The sequence below is a fragment of the Malaclemys terrapin genome, chromosome 4, assembly GCF_027887155.1.
Source record: "Malaclemys terrapin pileata isolate rMalTer1 chromosome 4, rMalTer1.hap1, whole genome shotgun sequence".
In the NCBI taxonomy this organism is placed as follows: domain Eukaryota; kingdom Metazoa; phylum Chordata; order Testudines; family Emydidae; genus Malaclemys; species Malaclemys terrapin.
In genome coordinates, this window is record NC_071508.1 from 36,982,121 (window position 1) to 37,001,395 (window position 19,275).

General features: G+C 47.0%; 1 protein-coding gene across 1 annotated transcript in view; it reads left to right on the plus strand.

Annotated features, from left to right (window-relative positions):
* LOC128836107 (uncharacterized) overlaps positions 1–19,275 on the plus strand; it is a 342,237-nt gene that overhangs the window by 308,148 nt on the left and 14,814 nt on the right. The window contains exon 15 of the mRNA XM_054026123.1: positions 1,600–1,686. Within this exon, the coding sequence (XP_053882098.1) occupies positions 1,600–1,686 (87 nt within the window). The remainder of the gene's footprint in view (positions 1–1,599; positions 1,687–19,275) is intronic.

A 19,275-nucleotide genomic window follows, 5' to 3' on the forward strand; every position in this document is an offset into this window, starting at 1 on the left:
TTTGCAGCCCCTGCTCCCTGTGAGCACTGAGTAGCCCCACAGCGATCAATGGGACTGTCCATGTCAGTAAGTGCTCCCCACCCTGAGCAAGGGCTGCACAATCCAGCCCTCTACGTGCAGAAAGGACATTGCTGTCCCTGCCCAGAGCTCACAGGGTGAATGGGGTGTGAGGGGAGCAGGCCAGGCTACAGACTGCACCAGCGCTTCTCCTCCCTTCCCCCAAGGGAAAGGCACCTGCTGGCAGTGAGCTCAGCAGGCAGGGGAGTGACAGTGACAGATCCTGTGGGCTCTGGCAGGCAGATGAGAAAGAACCCAGTGGTGGGTAGCACACTGTGCCTTAGAGAAACTGTGGTGACAGGCATTATGTCTGCAGAGAATATAACATAAGAGCTGCCACACTAGGTCAGACCATGGTCCATCTTGTCCAGTGGCCAGTCTCTGACAATGGCCCATATAGAGTTTCAGGGGGAGTATAGGACAGGGCAATTTTGGAGTGATCCACCCAATCTTCCACTCTCAGCTTCTGGTAGTCAGAGGTTTAGGATTGTCCTGTGCATGGGGTCACATTCCTGAGGATCTTGGTTTAAGAGCCACTGATGGGCCTATCCTCCATGAACTTATCCAATTCTTTTTTGAACTCAGTTATACTTCTGGCCATCACAGCATCCCATAGCAATGAGTTCCACAAGTCAGTTGTGCATTGTGTGAAAAAGTATTTTCTCTGGTTTGTATTAAACCTGCTGCCTATTAATTTCATTGGATGACCCCTGTTTTTTTGCATTGTTTGAAGGGGTAAACAACAGTTTTTCTCCACACCATCCATGATTTTATGGACCTCTAATATCCCCTTTAGTCATCTCCTTTCCAAGCTGAATAGCTCTAATCATTTTAGTCCTCATATGGAAGCTGTTCTATACCCATGATCATCCTTGTTGCCTTTCTCTGAACCTTTTCCAATTCCATTATATCCTTTTTTGAGATGGGTGCGACCAGAACTGGATACAGTAGCCAAGATGTGGGTATACCATGGATTCATATGTGTCATTAATGATATTTTCTGTCTTATTATCTATTCCCTTTCCTAATGGTTCTGTCTTATCTATTCCCTTTCCTAATACTGGTTAGCCTTTGTGATGGCTGCTATGCATTGAGCAGCAGTTTTCAGAGAATTAGCTACAGTAACTCCAAGATGTTTCTTGAGTAGTAACAGCTAATTTAGAACCCATCGTTGTAGGTGTATAGCTTGTATTTTTTTTTCCAATGTGCATTACTTTGCAGTTATCAACACTGAATTTCATGTTGCCCAGTCACCCAATTTAGTGGGATCCCTCTGTAACTCCTCACAGTCTGCTTTGGACTTAATGATCTTGAATAATTTTGTATTGTCTGGAAAATTTGCCACTGCACTGTTTGTCCCCTTTTCCAGATCATTAATAAATATGGTGAACAGCACAGGCCCCAATACAGATTCTTGGGGGACCCTGCTGTTCACCTCTCCATTGTGAAAACTGACCATTTATTCCTACCCTTTGTTTCCTCTCTTTCAACCAGTTTCTGAGAGAATTAACACTGCCTTTTCTTTCCTTGTTTTCCCCACAGCTTGTCCAAGTGGCATGTAACCAAAGAAACACAGGCAGAGCTGGATGCTGTGAAAAAGATAAAACCTGATCTGGTCATAGAGAGATAGCAGAGCTTGTGAGCGGGAGATACTGCACCATTGTGGGTCTGGTTTGGCTGGCCTGCCTCCAGCTGGGGCAACAGCTTGGGGATAGATGGACGCTTGCCTCTTTTTGAGAGAATCCCTGCCATCCCCTGGGACTCCCAACAGCGTATTTCAGCTAGGTAGGGATTGTCAGGGCCAACCCTCCTGCATGAGAATAAGAGAGACAGGAGTAGGAGCTGGATTTGCTCTGCTTTTGGTCTGACCTTGGTGAGGGAAGTTGGATTGTGGGGGGGAGTGAGCAAGATGGAGGAAGGGGGTCAGGACCCAGGAGAGGGAGAGATGTGGAAAATTGATGGAGAGATCTGGTAACTGCCCCTGTTCAGTCTGTCAGGGCAGGGGGGGAGACTCAAGAACCAGTCAGAAATTTCCATTCTGTTCCAATAGCTCAGTCACTATTTGTATATTTACAAGGGGGTTTGTAGTTTTTCACAATCCCTCAGCTATTAAATCGGGATTTCCTGTGTCTGTCTCCAACATTTTATTTATCCCGGGTGTACATTTGTGTCAGTTTTGCTGGAGTCCAGTAAAGATCATGAATCAAGAAATAATGCTTCCCTTCAGTGTTTGTATTTCTTGTGATAGTTGTGCTAATGCACAAGAACTCTTACCTTCTTCAGGGCTACAGGAGTCCTCAGGGACATTTTTTCATGGTCCCAGGTTCTTATCCAATACAGTCAACACTGTCAGAAGATTTTTCATGGAAAATGTCCGTTTAGGCAGCTAGAAGAGGGCTTGTTTTTTTCCTCTCGGGGCATTCCCAGCTTTTTCCAAAAGGTAAAAGGTCTCTGAATGCCCAATGAGTGGAGAACAAAGGCTTAGGATGGGGAGAAGGCTATGTTTATGGCTGATCTCCTGGCATTTTCAAAAATCCTAACAGGAGTCCCATGTACCCAGACAGCTACGCTAGTTATGCCTGACACACAACTAATTTATCAGGTACTTGTGAACAAACTTGACTCAGACGTTTATTTACTCACACTGATTGATAGATCTCCCAAACACACAGAGTATAAGTTTGAGTGAGACAAACAGCTCATGTTTCTGGGATTGGCCTGGGCAGGAGCAGGACTGGGCCTTCCCTGGTGCAGTGCAAAAAATGTTAGAAAAAATTTACATTTTTAAAGAAGGTAATTTGTGTGAGGGGTAGGGAGACTGTAGCTTAAGGACCCCTAGATTGAATGATTCCAAATTTGAACCATTAACTCTCCCCTTAGACCTCTACTAACCTGGCAATTTTCAGGCAATCTGACAATGCATATGGATTTTAAAGCACTTTGGAAAATTAGCTGTAAACTGCAACAGAACCTGAACTATAATGCATTTCTTGCCACTCTGTAATTGAAAAGGAGCATCTTGGAGAGGCCTAGACAAGTTCACACGCTGTGACTCTAGATGAAGCGCCATTATGCTCTGAGTGGTGTTTATTCAGCTTTCTCATACAATACAATCTTACAAAGAGAATGGACATTCTTGAAAATAATGCAGAGGGTAAAGACATTTTAGGATGAGTCCTAGGACTACAGGAGAAGTTACTGGACATTAAATGTGAGCCTCCCCCCACAAGCATGTGGAGGTGGATTTTCATTGGCCATCTGTGATGAGGTGGACTAGGCCCAAAGGCCCCCTGCTGGAGGCCTCTGGATTCTGCCACACCCATCCCAGGGATGGAGCAATAGAGAGGTCCTCGAAGCAGTCTGCAGGGGAAGCAGCCAATCAGGGCCCAGGAGGGCCATATAAAAGGAGCTGCAAAGGAGCGCAGTAATCAGTTGCTGCTTGGAGCAGGAGAAGAAAAGACTGCAGGTCTGGCTGCCTGGAAGAGCAGTAGGGCCACGGATGGTTTGCTAGTGGGGGCTGGGGGAGCATTGAGAGAGCTCCTGGCTGGTTGCTAGGACTGAGTAGGGACTGAGCCTGGGGAGGGCTGCAGGAAGATAGTGTCTCCAGGAAGGAAGCCCTGGGGATACAGCCCCATACCAGGGCTGGACTACTTAAAGACCAAAGCCCAGGGAGGGCTAGAGAGAGACAGGCTCTGATAGGCCTTATAACCCGGAAGGAGTTTTTGCTGGTCAACAGGCAGACAGTGTGACTTGGCTGGAGCGCTGTGCCACTGACAAACCCACCTGAGAACCACCGAAAGGGGTCACCAGAACTAAAGAACGCAGACACGCCCAGCCAGAAGGGGGCACTCATGAGAGGTGGGTGCCAACCCTGTTACACCATGTCTCCCCCAGTTGCGTGGAATAACCAATATAGGCAGGTGTGAAAGTGAGCCGGTACAGGCTGGTACTGGTAAGAAGTCGGCCATACCGGCCCATACGCAGCCTACATTAAAGGTGGTGCTTTAACGTTCCTGGTCCTTTTGCCTCCCCTGTTGGCGGCTCTGACGGTAGGGTCCGTACTGGCAGGGCCACCCACGGGGAAGAGGCCGCAATGTTAAAGCACTGCCACAGCAAAGGATGCTTTAACATCCCTGCTTCCCCCCTCATGACCTCCCCACTCCGGCTGCTGATGGGGGCAGGCAAAAGGAGCAGCTGCCCCTGGGCCGGTGATTTAAAAGGACCCGGGGCTCTGGGCCCTTTAAACCGCCACTGGAGCCCCAGGCAGCATGGGCCAGGGAGAGTGACTGGGGGATGCTGATCCCCCCCCAGCCCTGCCCCTTCCACCCAAAGCCCTGCCCCTTCCAGGGGTGGCTGGAGCCAGCCCCCTTACTGGTAAGTCTACAGATTTACGTTCACCCCTGAATATAGGCCCTGTGGCCTGAAGCCCATGAGATCTGGGAGCTCGCTATTGACACTAGTTGGTGAAAAGAGGGAAGAGCAGGGCTGGGAGAACACGAAATGAACAGACGCTCCATAACTGAGGGAGTTTTCTGCCACCATCTATTGGTGAGCAAGGGGAAATGACTGAACAGTCTCATTTGCATGTGACAGTTTAGGACATTTTGGTGAGAATGCAGTTAAGTTTTGAGTTTGGGGAAATTAAATCACCCTTCTGCCTGTCAGGACATAAGAGAACAGCACCAAATATGCCTGAGGTGAGGTGGGTCAATGACCAAAGTCTGTCTCCACCACTGGGTTCTGGGAGTGGGGCACAAGTCACAGAGAGGAGAAAGTTGTTTGTTTTCTGGTTGGAGTGTGTTCGTCTTAACACGCTCCCCTCCCATCCCCATTACAACTTAGTTTTTCTGTTTGCTGTTGTAACCCTTCTGCCCATCTAAGTTGGCAGCAACAAGGGCCGGGTTCTGTATCTAGGGGTTCTGTTTCAATAACGCAATGCAAAACCAGCTCGAGCCCCCACCCAGTGACCTGGGACAATTACATACCACCCCCTGGGCGCCTCTAAGAGGCAATACTTCCCCTCTCGCAAGCACAGAGTCTGAGTGTAACAGAAAATGTTTAATAACATGAGGTAAACGACATCAGCGTTAAATTGGAAAAACACCACAAACAGGCTTCATGAGCAAAAAACTCACCCCAGCAAATTGGGCTGTGTCCTTTCCCTTTGGTTCTTGAAACCAGCAACCCAAGGATCACCAAAGTCCCAAAAGTCCAACAACCCCCCAAAGTCTCTTGGGTCCAGCAACCCAAGGATCACCAAAGTCCCCAAAGTCCAACAACCCCCCAAAGTCTCTGTCCCTGGTCAGTGCAGCCCCAGAGTTCAAGTGGGGGGGGGAGGCACGCAGGGTGTTAAGGGGCACCTTACGTGATCCAAGGCCGACCGGCTGCCTCTCCGTGGGGTTCCGCCGCAGCCTTCTCCACGAGCTGCTCCACTCCACCAGCTGTCCCATGAGCCGCTCCCGCCGTCCACGAACTGCTCTGGCAGCTGCTCCGCTCTGCTCACTGACCTGTGAGCCACTCAGCTCTGCTCCACTTCAGCCGTTCCTTGGGCCGCTCCCACAAGGCTCCGCTCGCTGCTTCTCCAGCCGCTCCGCCCTGCTCACCAACCTGTGAGTCGCTCAGCTCCGCTCCAACCGTCCCCAGAGGCTCCACTCTGCTAGCTGCTTTGCCAGCCGCTTAGCAATATAGCTTCAGGCTCCCCCACTAGTTAACACAGCCTCAGTGATCTCAGCTCTTTTGTGATCTCAGCTCATAGTAGGGGAGCCCCAGTGCTAGTGCACCATTGGCCCCAAGTGAATTCAGCTCAGCAGTCTGTAATTAGACTTCTAAAGGAATCAAAGTTAGCTCTGACATTTAACAGTGGAGAGAGGAGGTAGTGCAATTGGTGTTTCAACCCCTCGGGGAGGGGGCCATACCATCAGGTACAAATACCTGTCCCCATCCTCTCTCTATTCACTGGGTTTTGTAAACCCATGCCCCTTGTCAAGCAAGTGCTACTTAGGTAATGGTGATGGACTCACTCTGTCCTTCTGTCATACAACAGGTTCACTGCCCTTGATTCACAGAATCAGGGTAACAAAACTTTATTCTTCCTGCCCCAATAACAAAGAAACTGGGGATCCCACACCAGCCAAAGTAACCACTTTGAGTTGCTGTTGTTTCATGCCAGGCGAGTGGGTGTGCCTATGCAAACAAGATCAGCCCCTGGAGTTCTTTTCCACACTCGCCATAATTCACCACCAGATGTCAGGGTAGAGCTCATCCTGACTCTGCTTACATCGTTTTACATTAGAAAGGCAGGTCATGTCTACACTGGCATACTGTACAGCTGGGATTACCCTAAACCTTTTCCTTAAAATTCCCCATTGGCGCCCTAACCATGGCAGGAATGCTAGGTTAGTAACGGTGCTGGCAGCCTGAGGATGTGCAGCACCTTTACGTTAGGCCCAATGATTGCACTGTAAAAATGATGCATGAAATAGGCCCTCTACACTGATTCCTTGGGCAAATTTTCTGTGTGGAGATGTACCAAGCAGGGCCCATTTCTCAGCTCAGGCCCTAGCTGGCCCCAAAACCTTTGTTTTCTGAAGAACACTTGGACAGATTGAGGAACTGCTCTAGACAGTCACCCAGGAAAGTCTTTTATGGATAACACCAAGAAATATTGAAAAACAAACATCCTCTTGTGTGTGTCTCTCTCTCTTTCTCATCCCATGAAGGGAAAAGCCCAGTAGAAAAGATTAGTCATCATGAGATTTTAAACTCAAGTTTCAGGCTTGTTTTTTCTTGTTTTTTGGAGATCCCAGGTCAGCACAAACAATTAACAGCATAGGGCAATTCAAACAGCTGAAAAAAAATCACATATAGTATGTTATGTTTTAAAGACTTACGCACTTGCAAGCACCTCTTCAGGCCACCCTGACTTTGGATGACATCATGCTGATACAGGTGACTAGGAAGCAGAGAAGGGGCTTATTCAAGAAGGCTAAGGACAGATCAGCAAGATGCGTGATGTTATTCACAAGGATTGCTGCAAGACTGGAAGGCTGTTGCAGCCTATGCCAGCACAAATGATAGGGCTGCTCTACCAAAATTCAGAGGGGTAGCCGTGTTAGTCTGAATCTGTAAAAAGCAACAGAGGGTCCTGTGGCACCTTTGAGACTAACAGAAGTATTGGGAGCATAAGCTTTCGTGGGTAAGAACCTCACTTCTTCAGATGCAAGTCTTGCATCTGAAGAAGTGAGGTTCTTACCCACGAAAGCTTATGCTCCCAATACTTCTGTTAGTCTCAAAGGTGCCACAGGACCCTCTGTTGCTTTCTACCAAAATTGAGCACTTTCTTTGCCTTAAACGCTGCTTTCTATCCTCTTCAGACATGCACAAAGTGCACAGAAAAATCGAGGGGAGTTCCACAGTGACTGTCGAGAACTTTAATAATTAATAATTGCTAGGTCTTTGCCTCTGCAATTCCTATGCCTGTGAAATGTTATGATGTTACATTTACCTCCTCAATTGCAATGATGAATTGACTATTAAATACACCTCTTCCTGGTGCCATAAGATTAGTATGGCTTTGCAATCTCTATGAGCAATAATTGTTATGAGGTGACATATGCCACCTAGAATGCCGTGATAAAATGATGTTAAAGATACCTTATACAACGCTATGATAGCCTTATCCTCATGCAGGGCATGCAAACTATTTATTTTTATGGCTTATTTTTCTATATCATGTTTCAATAAACTTATTCACCAGTTCAAAGTTTGATTATTTGAATCAGCTGTGTGAGAGCGGGGGTAGGGGAAGAGCTAGCATGTGGTCGCCATTTTGAGCACATGGATGGTGGAGTGGATGGCGCGTTGGTCAGCCGGTAGAGATGCGGGCTGGGAAAGGGAGGAGAAAGAGGGGGTTTATGGTGAATTACAGCCTGGCAGGGGCCAGCGACCATTCCATTTTATGGCCATCAATCTGCTTTAGAAGTGATGTCCCCCAGCGCAGTCGCCATTTAAAGCTTGGAAAAGCTCCTCCTAGCTTACATCTGCCAAAAATGTCTGCAGCTGCCAGGCACCCAAAAGCTGGATTTTATAGATTGTAAAACAATGGATCAGAATAAAGAGGCTCATAATCAAGTGTTCTCCATGTCTACTAAGGGTAGGACAAGAAGTAATTGGCTCAGCTTGCAGCAAGGGAGAGAGAGATTGGATAATAGGAAAAACTTTGACTGTAAGGATATATAACCACTGGATCAGGTTACCTATGGAGGCTGTGGCATCCCCATCATTGGAGGTTTTTAAGAACAGATTAGACCAGTGGTTCTCAACCTGCAGGCAGCTTGAGTCCAATCAGCACACAGCTGTGGCCCATGTGACATCCTCAAGTCCATCCAGGTAGTATATGTATTGTGTGGATGTGGCCCACATAACACAGAGAGCTACATATGCAGCCCACAATGGTAAATAGGGTGAGAACCACTGGGTTAGACAAACACCTGTCTGGGATGCTCTAGGTTCATTTGATCCTGCCTCCGTGCAGGGGGCCAGCCTAGATGTCCTCTCAACATCCCTTCCCACCCCTATATTCCTATAATTCAGTGTACATTGGGACTGAGTGCCAGTACTGTAATTTTACCTGGCCTTTGCACAGGTCATGCAAGGTGGGGGAATGCTTATTCACACTTCCCCCCCACCTGTTCCCATGCATGCACTAAAAGCCAGGCAAAAATTGGTCCTAAGAGGCTCCGACTGTGTTAAGGTGGGTGAAGGGTTAACTTTGTAAAGCGGTTGCTCTGAATTTCACTTTCACAGGTGGTGTTTTCCTCACTCTCTAAAGCAGATTGAAGGCTGGGGAGAGAGGGCAGAAGGGCTGCTTGTTCCCTGTCCTGGGTTCTTTTTGTCTCTGTATTTGTGGGACTAAACAGCAAACCGGGGCAAAGAAAGGAAGCTGGCTCCCAAGTTCTCTGTGGACTTTCACAGTAAGTGCATCACACTGTTTTACCTTGACTTAAATTAATCTTGCTTAATCAACAGCTTTATGAAGTTAGAGGAGGGGATTTATCTCATGCTGCCTGTCTGTCAATTGTAAACCTAAAACTGTGTTAAGGAGGAATCTCTCCCCTTGCTCCGCTAGTATCTTGCAGCTTTATGCTTCCTTGGCAGCTTTACATCTGACAGAGGTTAGGATTCCATAGCCACTACTAAGCCTGCACCTGAACGACCTGCATTTGCTGTTTTGAACACAGTTGGTCTTTAGAAAGTTATAAAGAGTTTTCTTGCAAACTCATGAACTAGACAGGGCCGACCAGAGTGGGGGTGCAATTGGGGCAATTTGCCCTCACGAGAGTTTTTTGGGGCCCCTGGAACGGGGTCCTTCACTCGCTCCAGGGGCCCCGGAAAACTCTCGTGGGGCCGGGGCTCTCGGCGGCGGGGGGTCCTTCCGCCCCAGGACCCGCTGCCGAAGTGCTGGGTCTTCGGCGGCAATTCGGCAGCCGGGGGTCCTTCCACTCCGGGACCCACCACCGAAGTACTGGGTCTTCGGCAGCAATTCGGCAGCGGGGGGGTCCTTCCACTCTGGGACCCACCGCCGAAGTACTGGGTCTTTGGCAGCAATTCGGCAGCGGGAGGTCCTTCCGCCCCGGGACCCGCCGCCGAAGTGCCCCGGGACCCGCCGCTGAAATGCCGGGTCTTTAGACGCATCTGGCATTAACTTCTAAAGAAGAAGTATCTTAATCCCCTAGACTGCTTTGAAACGTTTTAGCCACAGGTGGTTGTTTATGATCTCTCGCTGTCTTGAAAGCCATCACACACCTGTGTATTCTGAAGGAGGGAAGAGAAGACCTGGACGAGGGAAAGGGGAAACATGGAAATAGGAGAAAGGAGTGGGGAACAGATGGAATGAGAAAGAAGAGGGAAAACATGGGAAGGAAAAGGGGACATGGAATGGGAAGAGAAGAGATGTGGAATGGGAACAGGGGAGGGTGGGAGAGAGAGGAAGAATTATAGGGCCTGTCTTCACTACCATGCTAAATCGTTGCCGCTGCAGCATGTCTGGTGAAGACGCATTACATCAACGTAACTACTCCACCTCAGCCAGATGACATAGCATGGTGTAGACACTACTTTAAGTCGATGTAAGTTACGTCGCTCAAGGGGGTGGTTTTTTCAGACCCTTGAGCAACGTAACTGGTAGTATAGACAAGCCCATAGGAAACTAAGGAGAGAAAGAAGACCTGCAGGGTGAAGGAACATTGAAAGTTGTGGGGCGGGACCCAGAGAAGATGGGAGGGACAGTTTTTGGGAGCTGAAGGAGAAATCCACCAAGAGTCTTTCTCAGATAATATTGTGGGGTTACAAGTGAGCTCCTGGAACAAACTAGTCAATCGAAGAGCATCAGGCACGCAGGCCTGGATGGGTCACACCCATGAGTTCAGAGGAGAGTGAAGAATGAAATGGCTCAGCTCCTGACAATAATATGCAAGCTCATCTATATGCTATATCAGAGGACCTAGATCAGTAGCAAACCTACTTTTAAGAAATGTGCTGGGTGCTCCTGGGAATTATATACCAGTGAGCCTTACTTGTGCACCTGGTCAACTGAATGAAACAAAAATGAAAGAAACAATTATAAAAGCCTTAAACCAAATACAATGTGATAGGAACAGTCCCACCATCACTTCTGTAAAGGAAACCCAGGCCCCTCTCATCTTCCAGAATTATTTGAGCAAGATGATAAAATAGTGGGCAAATTGGAAGTGGATGGTTGACATAGTTTATCTAGATGTTCAGAAAGCTTTTGACAAAGCCTTTCTCAAGGGTATTAAAGAAATTTACCCTGAGGTGAGAAGTAAATTACCGTCATGGATTAGAAACTGGTTTTGGGACAGACAAAGAATAAGAGTAAATGGTCAGCTTTCAACATGGCAAAAGGCTAAAAGTGAAGTACCATCCAGTTGTGCATTGCATTGCTGCTTATTGGATTCACTAATGACATGGAGAAGGGCAAGAACAGTGAAGTGGCCAAAACTATTTGGGTTTCTCAGGACTAGAGAAGACTGCGAGAAACTTCAGATGGACTTCATGCAAAGCTAGGCAAGTGGGCCACACTGACCGATGAAATTAAATGTTGACTAGTGCAAGGTGATACATAATTTGAACTATTCATACACATTACTAGGTTCCACATCCAGTGTAACAACTGAGGAAAAAGTTATCACTGTGAGTAGCTTAGTGAAAACCTCTGCCGAATGTGTAATATAGATCAACATGCCCACCCCTCCCCAAAAAAGTACTTATGATGTGTAAAGAATGGAATAGAAAATACTGCAAATATTATCAGAGGTGACAAGTTAGAATGGAACATAAAGTAATGAATGGGTTAGAGAAGGTAGGTCTTATTTAGCCTCTCATAAAATGAGAGCAAGAGGATAGTCAATAAAATTGAAAGGCAACAAGTTTAAAACTAATAAATACTCTTTGCCACAAGGTATACAGTGTGTAAATGAGTTCCAAGAGTTAATTATACATTCACAAGCTCATCTTTGAGAAGATGGATTCATATATTTTAAGGCCAGTTGGGAGCATTACGTCATCTAGTCTGATCTCCTGGATAACACAGATTCTTAAAATTCACCCAGTTACTCCTGTATTGAGCCCAATCACTTGTGTTTGACTAATGAATATCTTCCAGAAAGGCCTCCAGTCTTGATCTGAAGACAATAAGAGAGGGAGGAGCCACAACTACCCTTGGTAGTGTATTCCAATGGTTAGGGGCTCTCACTGGTAAACATATGTGCCTTTATTCTACTTTCAATTTGTCTGACTTTCACTTCCAGCCATTGGTTCTTGTTATGCTTTTCCCAGTTAAATCAAAGAGTCCCTTAGTACCCAGTATCTTCTTCCCACGAAGATATTTATACACTGTAATCACATCACCTCTCAGTCTTCTTTTTGATAAACTAAACAGATGGAGCTCTAAGTCTCTCCCTGAAGGGTATTTTCTCCAGCCCTTGAATCATTTCTGTGACTCCTTTTTGCACCCTCTGTAATTTTTCAACCTCCTTTTACAGAGTGGCCATCAGAAGTGCACACAATACTCTAGTATTGGTCTCACCAATGCCATACACAGAGGAAAAAATCACTTCTCTACTCACTGATCCCTCATTTACACAGCCAAGGTTTGCATTAGCCCTTTTTGGCATGGCAACGTACTAGAACCTCATGTTGAGTTGCTTATCTGCTATGACCCCTAAATCTTTTTCAGAGTCAATGCTTTCCAGGATACAGTCCCCCATTCTGTAGGCAGGGCTTGCATTCTTTGTTCCTAGATGTATGACCTTTCATTTGGCTGGATTTTGTTTGAAGGGCCCAGTTTACCAAGCAATTCATATGGCCCTGTGGTGGGTATAGCTACACTGCAGCCAGAGGTGTGATTGCAGCATGTGTAGACACAGCTGAGCTAGCTTTGATAGAGCTAGCTAGCTAAAAACAGCAGTGTAGTCACCAAGGCATGGGCAGAGGGTGGGCTAGCCGCCCAATGACAATTCTGTCTAGGATCCTGGGTATGTACTTGGGCAGCTAGCCATGGCTACACTGCTATTTTTAGCGAGCTAGCTTGTTCCAAGCTATCTCAGGTATGCCTACCCATGCTGCAATAGCAACTCAGATTGCAGTGCAGACAGATCCTGCGTGACTGCCCCGTCCTCAGTATTATTTACTACTCCACCAACCTTTGTGTCATTCACAAATTTTACCAGCAGTGATTTTTGTTTACTTCCAGATCATTGATAAAAATATTGACTAGCATTGGGCCTAGAACCAAACCCTTCTGAACTCCACTAGACCCACCCCCATTTAATACGGATTCCAACTGACTTCTGTCAATCAGTCCTTAATCCATTGAATGTGTGCTTTGATATTGTATCCTACTAATCTTGTAATCGGAATGTTGTGCAGTGCTAAACAAAATACCTGACAAAAGTCTATTACATCTCAACAGTTACTACTGTCAACCACATTTGTAATCACTCTAAAAAATGAAATCAGGTTTGTTTGATGAAACCTATTTTCCATAAAACCATGTTGATTGGCATTAACTGTATTCCCACCCTTGATTTTTTTATTGATTGAATCCCATATCAGCTTTTCCATTAGTTTGCCCAGGATTGATGTCCAGCTAACCGACCTATAGTTACATATGCATTCCACATGTCCATTTTGAATATTGGCATGACATTAGTACTCTTCCAGTCTTTGGGAATTTCTCCAGGATTCTAAGATTTATTAAAACTTAACATCAGCAGGTCAGAGATATCCTTAGTCAACTCTTCTAGGATGCTTGGGTGCAAGTTATCTGGGGCCTGTTATCCCTAGTAGATGATGTTTAACATCCTTAGTTGTTACTAATGGACTGGAAACAACTACTTCATCCTCATGTGGGATGAGATCTGAGTTACTACAGAGAATTCTTTCCTGGGTGCTGGCTGGTGAGTCTTGCCCACATGCTCAGGGTTTAACTGATCACCATATTTGGGGTCGGGAAGGAATTTTCCTCCAGGGCAGATTGGCAGAGGTCCTGGAGGTTTTTCGCCTTCCTTTGCAGTGTGGGGCACGGGTCACTTGCTGAAAGATTCTCTGCACCTTGAGGTCTTTAAACCATGATTTGAGAATTTCAATAACTCAGACATAGGTTAGGGATTTGTTATAGGAGTGGGTGGGTGAGAGTCTGTGGCCTGTGTTGTGCAGGAGGTCAGACTAGATGATCATAATGGTCCCTTCTGACCTTAAAGTCTATGAGTCTATGTGATATGAATACATTATCCTGCTTCTTTCCAAATACAGATCGGAAACAATTATTGAACACTTCTGCCTTTTCTACATCTGTATTAACAATTTCACCACCTCCATCTAATAGCAGGCCTATAGCATTTTTAGGTTTTATTTTGTTCCTGATCAACTTTAAAAAACTCCTTCTTACCATCTTGCCAGCATGGATTTTTCCTACTATCTTTAGCTTCCCTTTTGAATTTTCTGCACCTCATAACTTCTAATTTATATTGGTTGTTATCTATTTCTCTTCTTTCCATTTGTTCTATACTGTGCTTTTATTTCTAAATGCTGACTTTGCTTCTCCACTGAACGGGGATGGGCTCCTAGCCAATGTTGTCCTCTTTCTTGATTATGGAAGTGTGGCTTTTTGGCCATCTAATAATCACTTCTTAAAGAATTGACTCTCTTTTTTCCCAGAATAAAGGTAATCGGGCTATGATCTCTGGTCCCTAGGCAACCATCAACTTCCAGTCCAGTGATCAAGTCATCTTTATCCATCCTAACAAAGTCCAAAATAGAGTTGCCTCTAGTTGGGTGCAAAACCTTTTGTGTTAGAAAATTATCTACAAGTTCCAGAAACTCTAATGATGCTTTGCTGCTGGCTGCATGAAATCTCCAGCATGTGTCCGAGTGGGTGAACAGCCTCTTCTGAAGCCAAAGCTAATACTGGTCTATGGATCATCTAGCCAGAGGTGCTCTCACAGAGGATATGGTGTTACTCCTGTGCCTAGAACTCTTCTCTTGAACAACATGCCAGAGTTCCACCCAGGGCCTGAGAGTTTCACAGCTCTCCTGTTACCAAGCATGCAACACTGCCGTGAATCTGTGAAAGAGACAAAACTGCTTCTCATTCACCAGGCACATTTTAAAATTTGGGATGAAATCCATCCCTTGTATAATGGCCACTGAATGCAGTGGGTTTACAGCAGCAATTCATAATACTTCCCTTGACTATTAACACCTGGATGTAGGTTTTATAATAGAAATTGTAAGTATCACTTTCTGAATGTGACAGCAAAATACACTGGGAAACCCTGCAGGTACCAGGCTCTTGGATCACAGACGTCCTTTGTTGTTCTTTATGATCAGTCATTAAGCTGTTAGGACTGGCCTTGTGAGCTGTGCTATCATTCAAGTGAAGTGCAGAACTGCTCTTATCTAAAGCCTTAGCTGCTGCTGAGCACCTAGCTCCCTTATAGCAGGTAACTGGTCTACAGGGACTATTCACCTGGCTTATCTGCCATCTCCTCTTCAAACAGTGCAAACTCAGTCGATACATTCAGAACGAAAGTAGACATAAGACATTTACGAGGTGTCATATTTATGTAAGACAAATCAAAGCTTGGGCTGCCCTATTCTGGCATTACCAAAAGCTAGCCTGGCCTTCGGTGCAGGCCAGGCCAGGCGGGAAGGCTACCCTAGTTTGTACCCCTGTTGGAAGGCACTTAGAGACCACTGCAGAGGTTCAGAATCACTCCGGCCACTCCTCCTCCCATACTCAACATGCCCCCTCCCTTCTCTGGCCTGTCTCCATCCCACACCTGCTCCCTACCCAGGAATGGCCCCTGTGGCTACTGCAGAGGCAGTTGTGAGTTGACTGCACGGGCTCTGCGCTGGCATAGAGGCCCGTGTCTGGTCTAGAGCCCTTATGGCTGCCCTATGGCGCCGTGTGCCATTTCTCCACATTCCCCTACACTTTCTCAGTCCCCTCCTGCCCCACATATTCCCTTGTACCCTGCCAGTGCCCTTCTGTTCCCATAACATTCCTCTGCAGTCCCTCGGACTCCTCCTGCATCCCACACTCCCCTTCCATGTCCCAGTGTCCTGGCCTGTTCTGTAGCCACAAAAAGCCATATTGGTGGTGGGAGGCCTGGCTTCAGTCCCAGTGGAAACGTCATCAAGCTTTACCAAGAGCAGCCTCACTTTTACATCCCAACTTAGAAGGGAATTAGACACCTCTTGACTGAGGGCAGAGGCAGCCTGTGATTTCAGTCCCCTTGGAAATAATGGGTGGCCATTGCAAGTGAAAATGTTCAGGTTTGATGTGGGAAATCAGAAGATCATGAGAAACTTAAAAAAACCCCCACCCAAATTGCATGAGATTTGCGATACACTCATAAGAACTGGAACCTGAGAGAGAGAGAGAGACACACACACACAGAGATGCACAGAGGGTTTTCCCTGTTCCCCTCAGGCTCTCCCTGTTCTGAAGGAATGGGGCTGCTTGTTTCCCCAGACGCCCCTTCTCAACATCTCTTGCTGTGAAATCCTAGACCGTAACTAGGAACAGAGCATTGCTGGGCCTGTAACCTCCTTTAAAGGGCCAGCCAACCCTTCATGGGTATATTCCTTTTTAGGGAACATAAGAATGGCCATACTGGGTCAGACCAAAGGTCCATCAAGCCCAGTATGCTGTCCTCTGACAATATACTGACAGTAATGGCAGGTGCCCCAAAGGGAATGAACAAACAAGTGATCCATGCCCTGTCACCCAATCCCAGCTTCTGGCAAACGGAGGTTAGGGACACCATTCCTGCCCATCCTGGCTAATAGCCATTGATGGACCTATCTTCCATGAATCTATCTAGCTCCCTTTTGAACACCGTTATAGTATTGGCCTTCACAACACCCTCTGGCAAGGGAGTTCCAGAGGTTGACAGTGTGTTGCGAAGATGGTCAAGAACTTGATTCCATTTCAGCCTGCCTTGGGCCTTGATATCAGTAACATCTCAGGGAGGAAACAGTCCAGGTTTAGGTTTTCTTTTGGTGTGGAGACCTTTTGATCTGCAGCAGGATGGGAGAGGACACAGGGGCTGTTGTCTAAAATTTGACTCCCACTGCCAGATGGAGTGGGGACTCAGTCTCACTTTCTATAGACACCCCTTCCTCCTGACTTCTGTATATGTGGTAGACATTTTGTTGAGACACCTTATATGAAATAGATTTTGTAGGGCTACGTTCAGAGCCCATGTAAGTGATGGTGTAAGTTACAAAAATGTAGTGTATAGGGTAGTGCCCTTTTAAATAGTTTGTGAGCCCTCTAGTACTGCTCACTGTGTTCTGTGTCTCAGATACCAGTCAGAACAACAGTGTGTATATGTAGCTAGGCCTTGCACTTTGGAGGTGTAGCAGAGCAGTGACTCACCGGCACGGCGCCTCCTGCTGGTCGTCCTGGAATTAGCTCTTTCAGCCCTGGAGCGCCCTCTATGGGCCAGTGTCTCACCCTCTGTTACCTGCCCCTCTCCAGTCCCTTTATCTCCAGCACGGGAGGGCCCCACGTCCCGCCCAGACCACGGTGCCCCTTACCTTGGGTGCTGCCCCTCACACAGGGAACCCCACTCCCCTGATCCCACCTTGCCTCAGTGACCCACTGCCAGTCCTCATCTAGCCCCTTTACTCAGGGGCAAACTGCAATCGCCACTCATCATTGGTTAGGGGGTTGGACCTGCTGCCTTTCCCTGCAGCCCCAGTACCTCCTTAGACCTTCCTGTCAGGCCTCAGCCTGGTAGATCACCAGGTCTGGGCTCCCCATCTTAGACTGCCCCTTCCCCAGCACTGCTCTGTTGAAGATACTCTGTACTCCCAGACAGCCAGGTCCTTCCCACTCCAAGGCTGGAGTGAGACAGACTGCTTGCCTCCTAGTTCACAGCCCTTTTTATACCAGCCCTCCCAGGCCCAGATTGGCTGCTACCTGCCCTCCCCTGAATGGCTTCTCGGGGCAGCCCTTTCCCAGAGCTGGTTTTAACCCCTTTCTGACTGGAGCGGGGTGAAAGGCTGCTTGAGAGGCTGCTGAGTGTAGTCACAGAGCAAAATAAGCTTAAATGTGAGTTTTTCAAAGACTCAAATTGCACATGGCAGCTACACCACTGATAAGATGATTTGCATAAATCAAAAGAAAGTTGATGCAAGTCCAGAAGCGCTCTTAGTGCGCAATAAGAGTGTCTATAAGGAGAGTTAGTGCCAAATAGTCAGTCCGCAATAGCTATTCCAGGCTGTTTCCCTGTGCAGATAAGCCCTTACTCTAGTTATAGACATCCCGCTCTAGTTTCCATTTTTAACCTACCGAAAGGAGTCCTGACAATGGCTCCAGCATGATTACAGAGCTGAGCGATATTCTTGGGGGCTCTCGGAGTTCAAAAGTACCAGCCAATGATGTGAGTACGGATTGCTTGTCAAACTTGCCATTGAAAGCAACAGGTGAGAATACTGAAGTGGAACCAAAGACAGTCACTATGTCCTGACCCCTTGCCAGCGACAAATGACATGGTACAACACAATACTCAACATGATCCCCTGCTGGCCCAGGGACATGACATTGTGATGAGTGGATGGGCTAATTCATGCAAACAGCTGCCTCCAGCTGTTCTTGTTTGAAAAAAAAAAATCAGTTGAGTGTAGGTCAGCATTGCCTAATGAGTGGTACCAGAGTGCTTATTCCAGCAAAGCTCAGGCCACAGGTACTCTAAGGACTACCTGGAGGCCATCTGAGAACTGTAGAAATGAAAGCCCTGGCAAGGAGTTGTGTGTGGAGATTCTCTGTCTAGCACCTTCTTTGAGAGCTGAGATCCTGTAGTCCAATTGTCTAGCCCCTAGGACCAGTGCTGACCCCTCAGACTTTTCTGTAGCTTAAGCACACCCTCCCCCAGAACTCCAGCGGTGAGGGCACTCTGGGTTTACAGTTCATCTCTTCAGGGTCATGTGATAATGAAGCAAACATGCACACACAGACTTTGCACAGGATTCTAAAACACCCTGGCTCTCTAATGAGATAGCATGGGAGATACACAGATCTAGACAAAGTGATATACACACCTGTATGCATGTTCTGGCTTCTGTTTCCTCACCACTCTGCAGAGTTCTTTGAGCTTGGGCAGAGTCCTCTGAGAAGTCCTCTGAGAAGGCATGTGTTCCTGCACATGTCTTCTCCTCTGAACCATGGAGTCTCTCGGACACTGACCTCTGCAGTCAATACCCTTCTGCTCTCCTGTCCATACTTCCTCTGCTTCTGCTCTCTTCTCAAAATGGATGGTGACCCAGAAGCTCTCTTTTATAACCTCCCATCTCCTTTGTCAAGTGACCTGCAGTTCTACCTCATCAGGTGATCAGAGTCACTCATCATACGACCTGTTGCTTAATTACCAGCCCACCTGGACAGATTGGTTCTCCTAGCTGGTACCCAACCTTTTGTCTCAGGCTGTTTCTATTTGAATAGAAGACCATCAAGGTCTAATGACTCTCTATGATTAGTCCTGGGCCATCATCCTTAGGCATTTCAATCCAACATGGAGTTAAAGGAAACAGAGAAGGAAGCAAGCCCCACTTTCAAAATGGAGTTTGCAGGCTGACACAGATACTCACAGACAGAATTCGTAAGCCATACACAGATAGCTTCCCCAA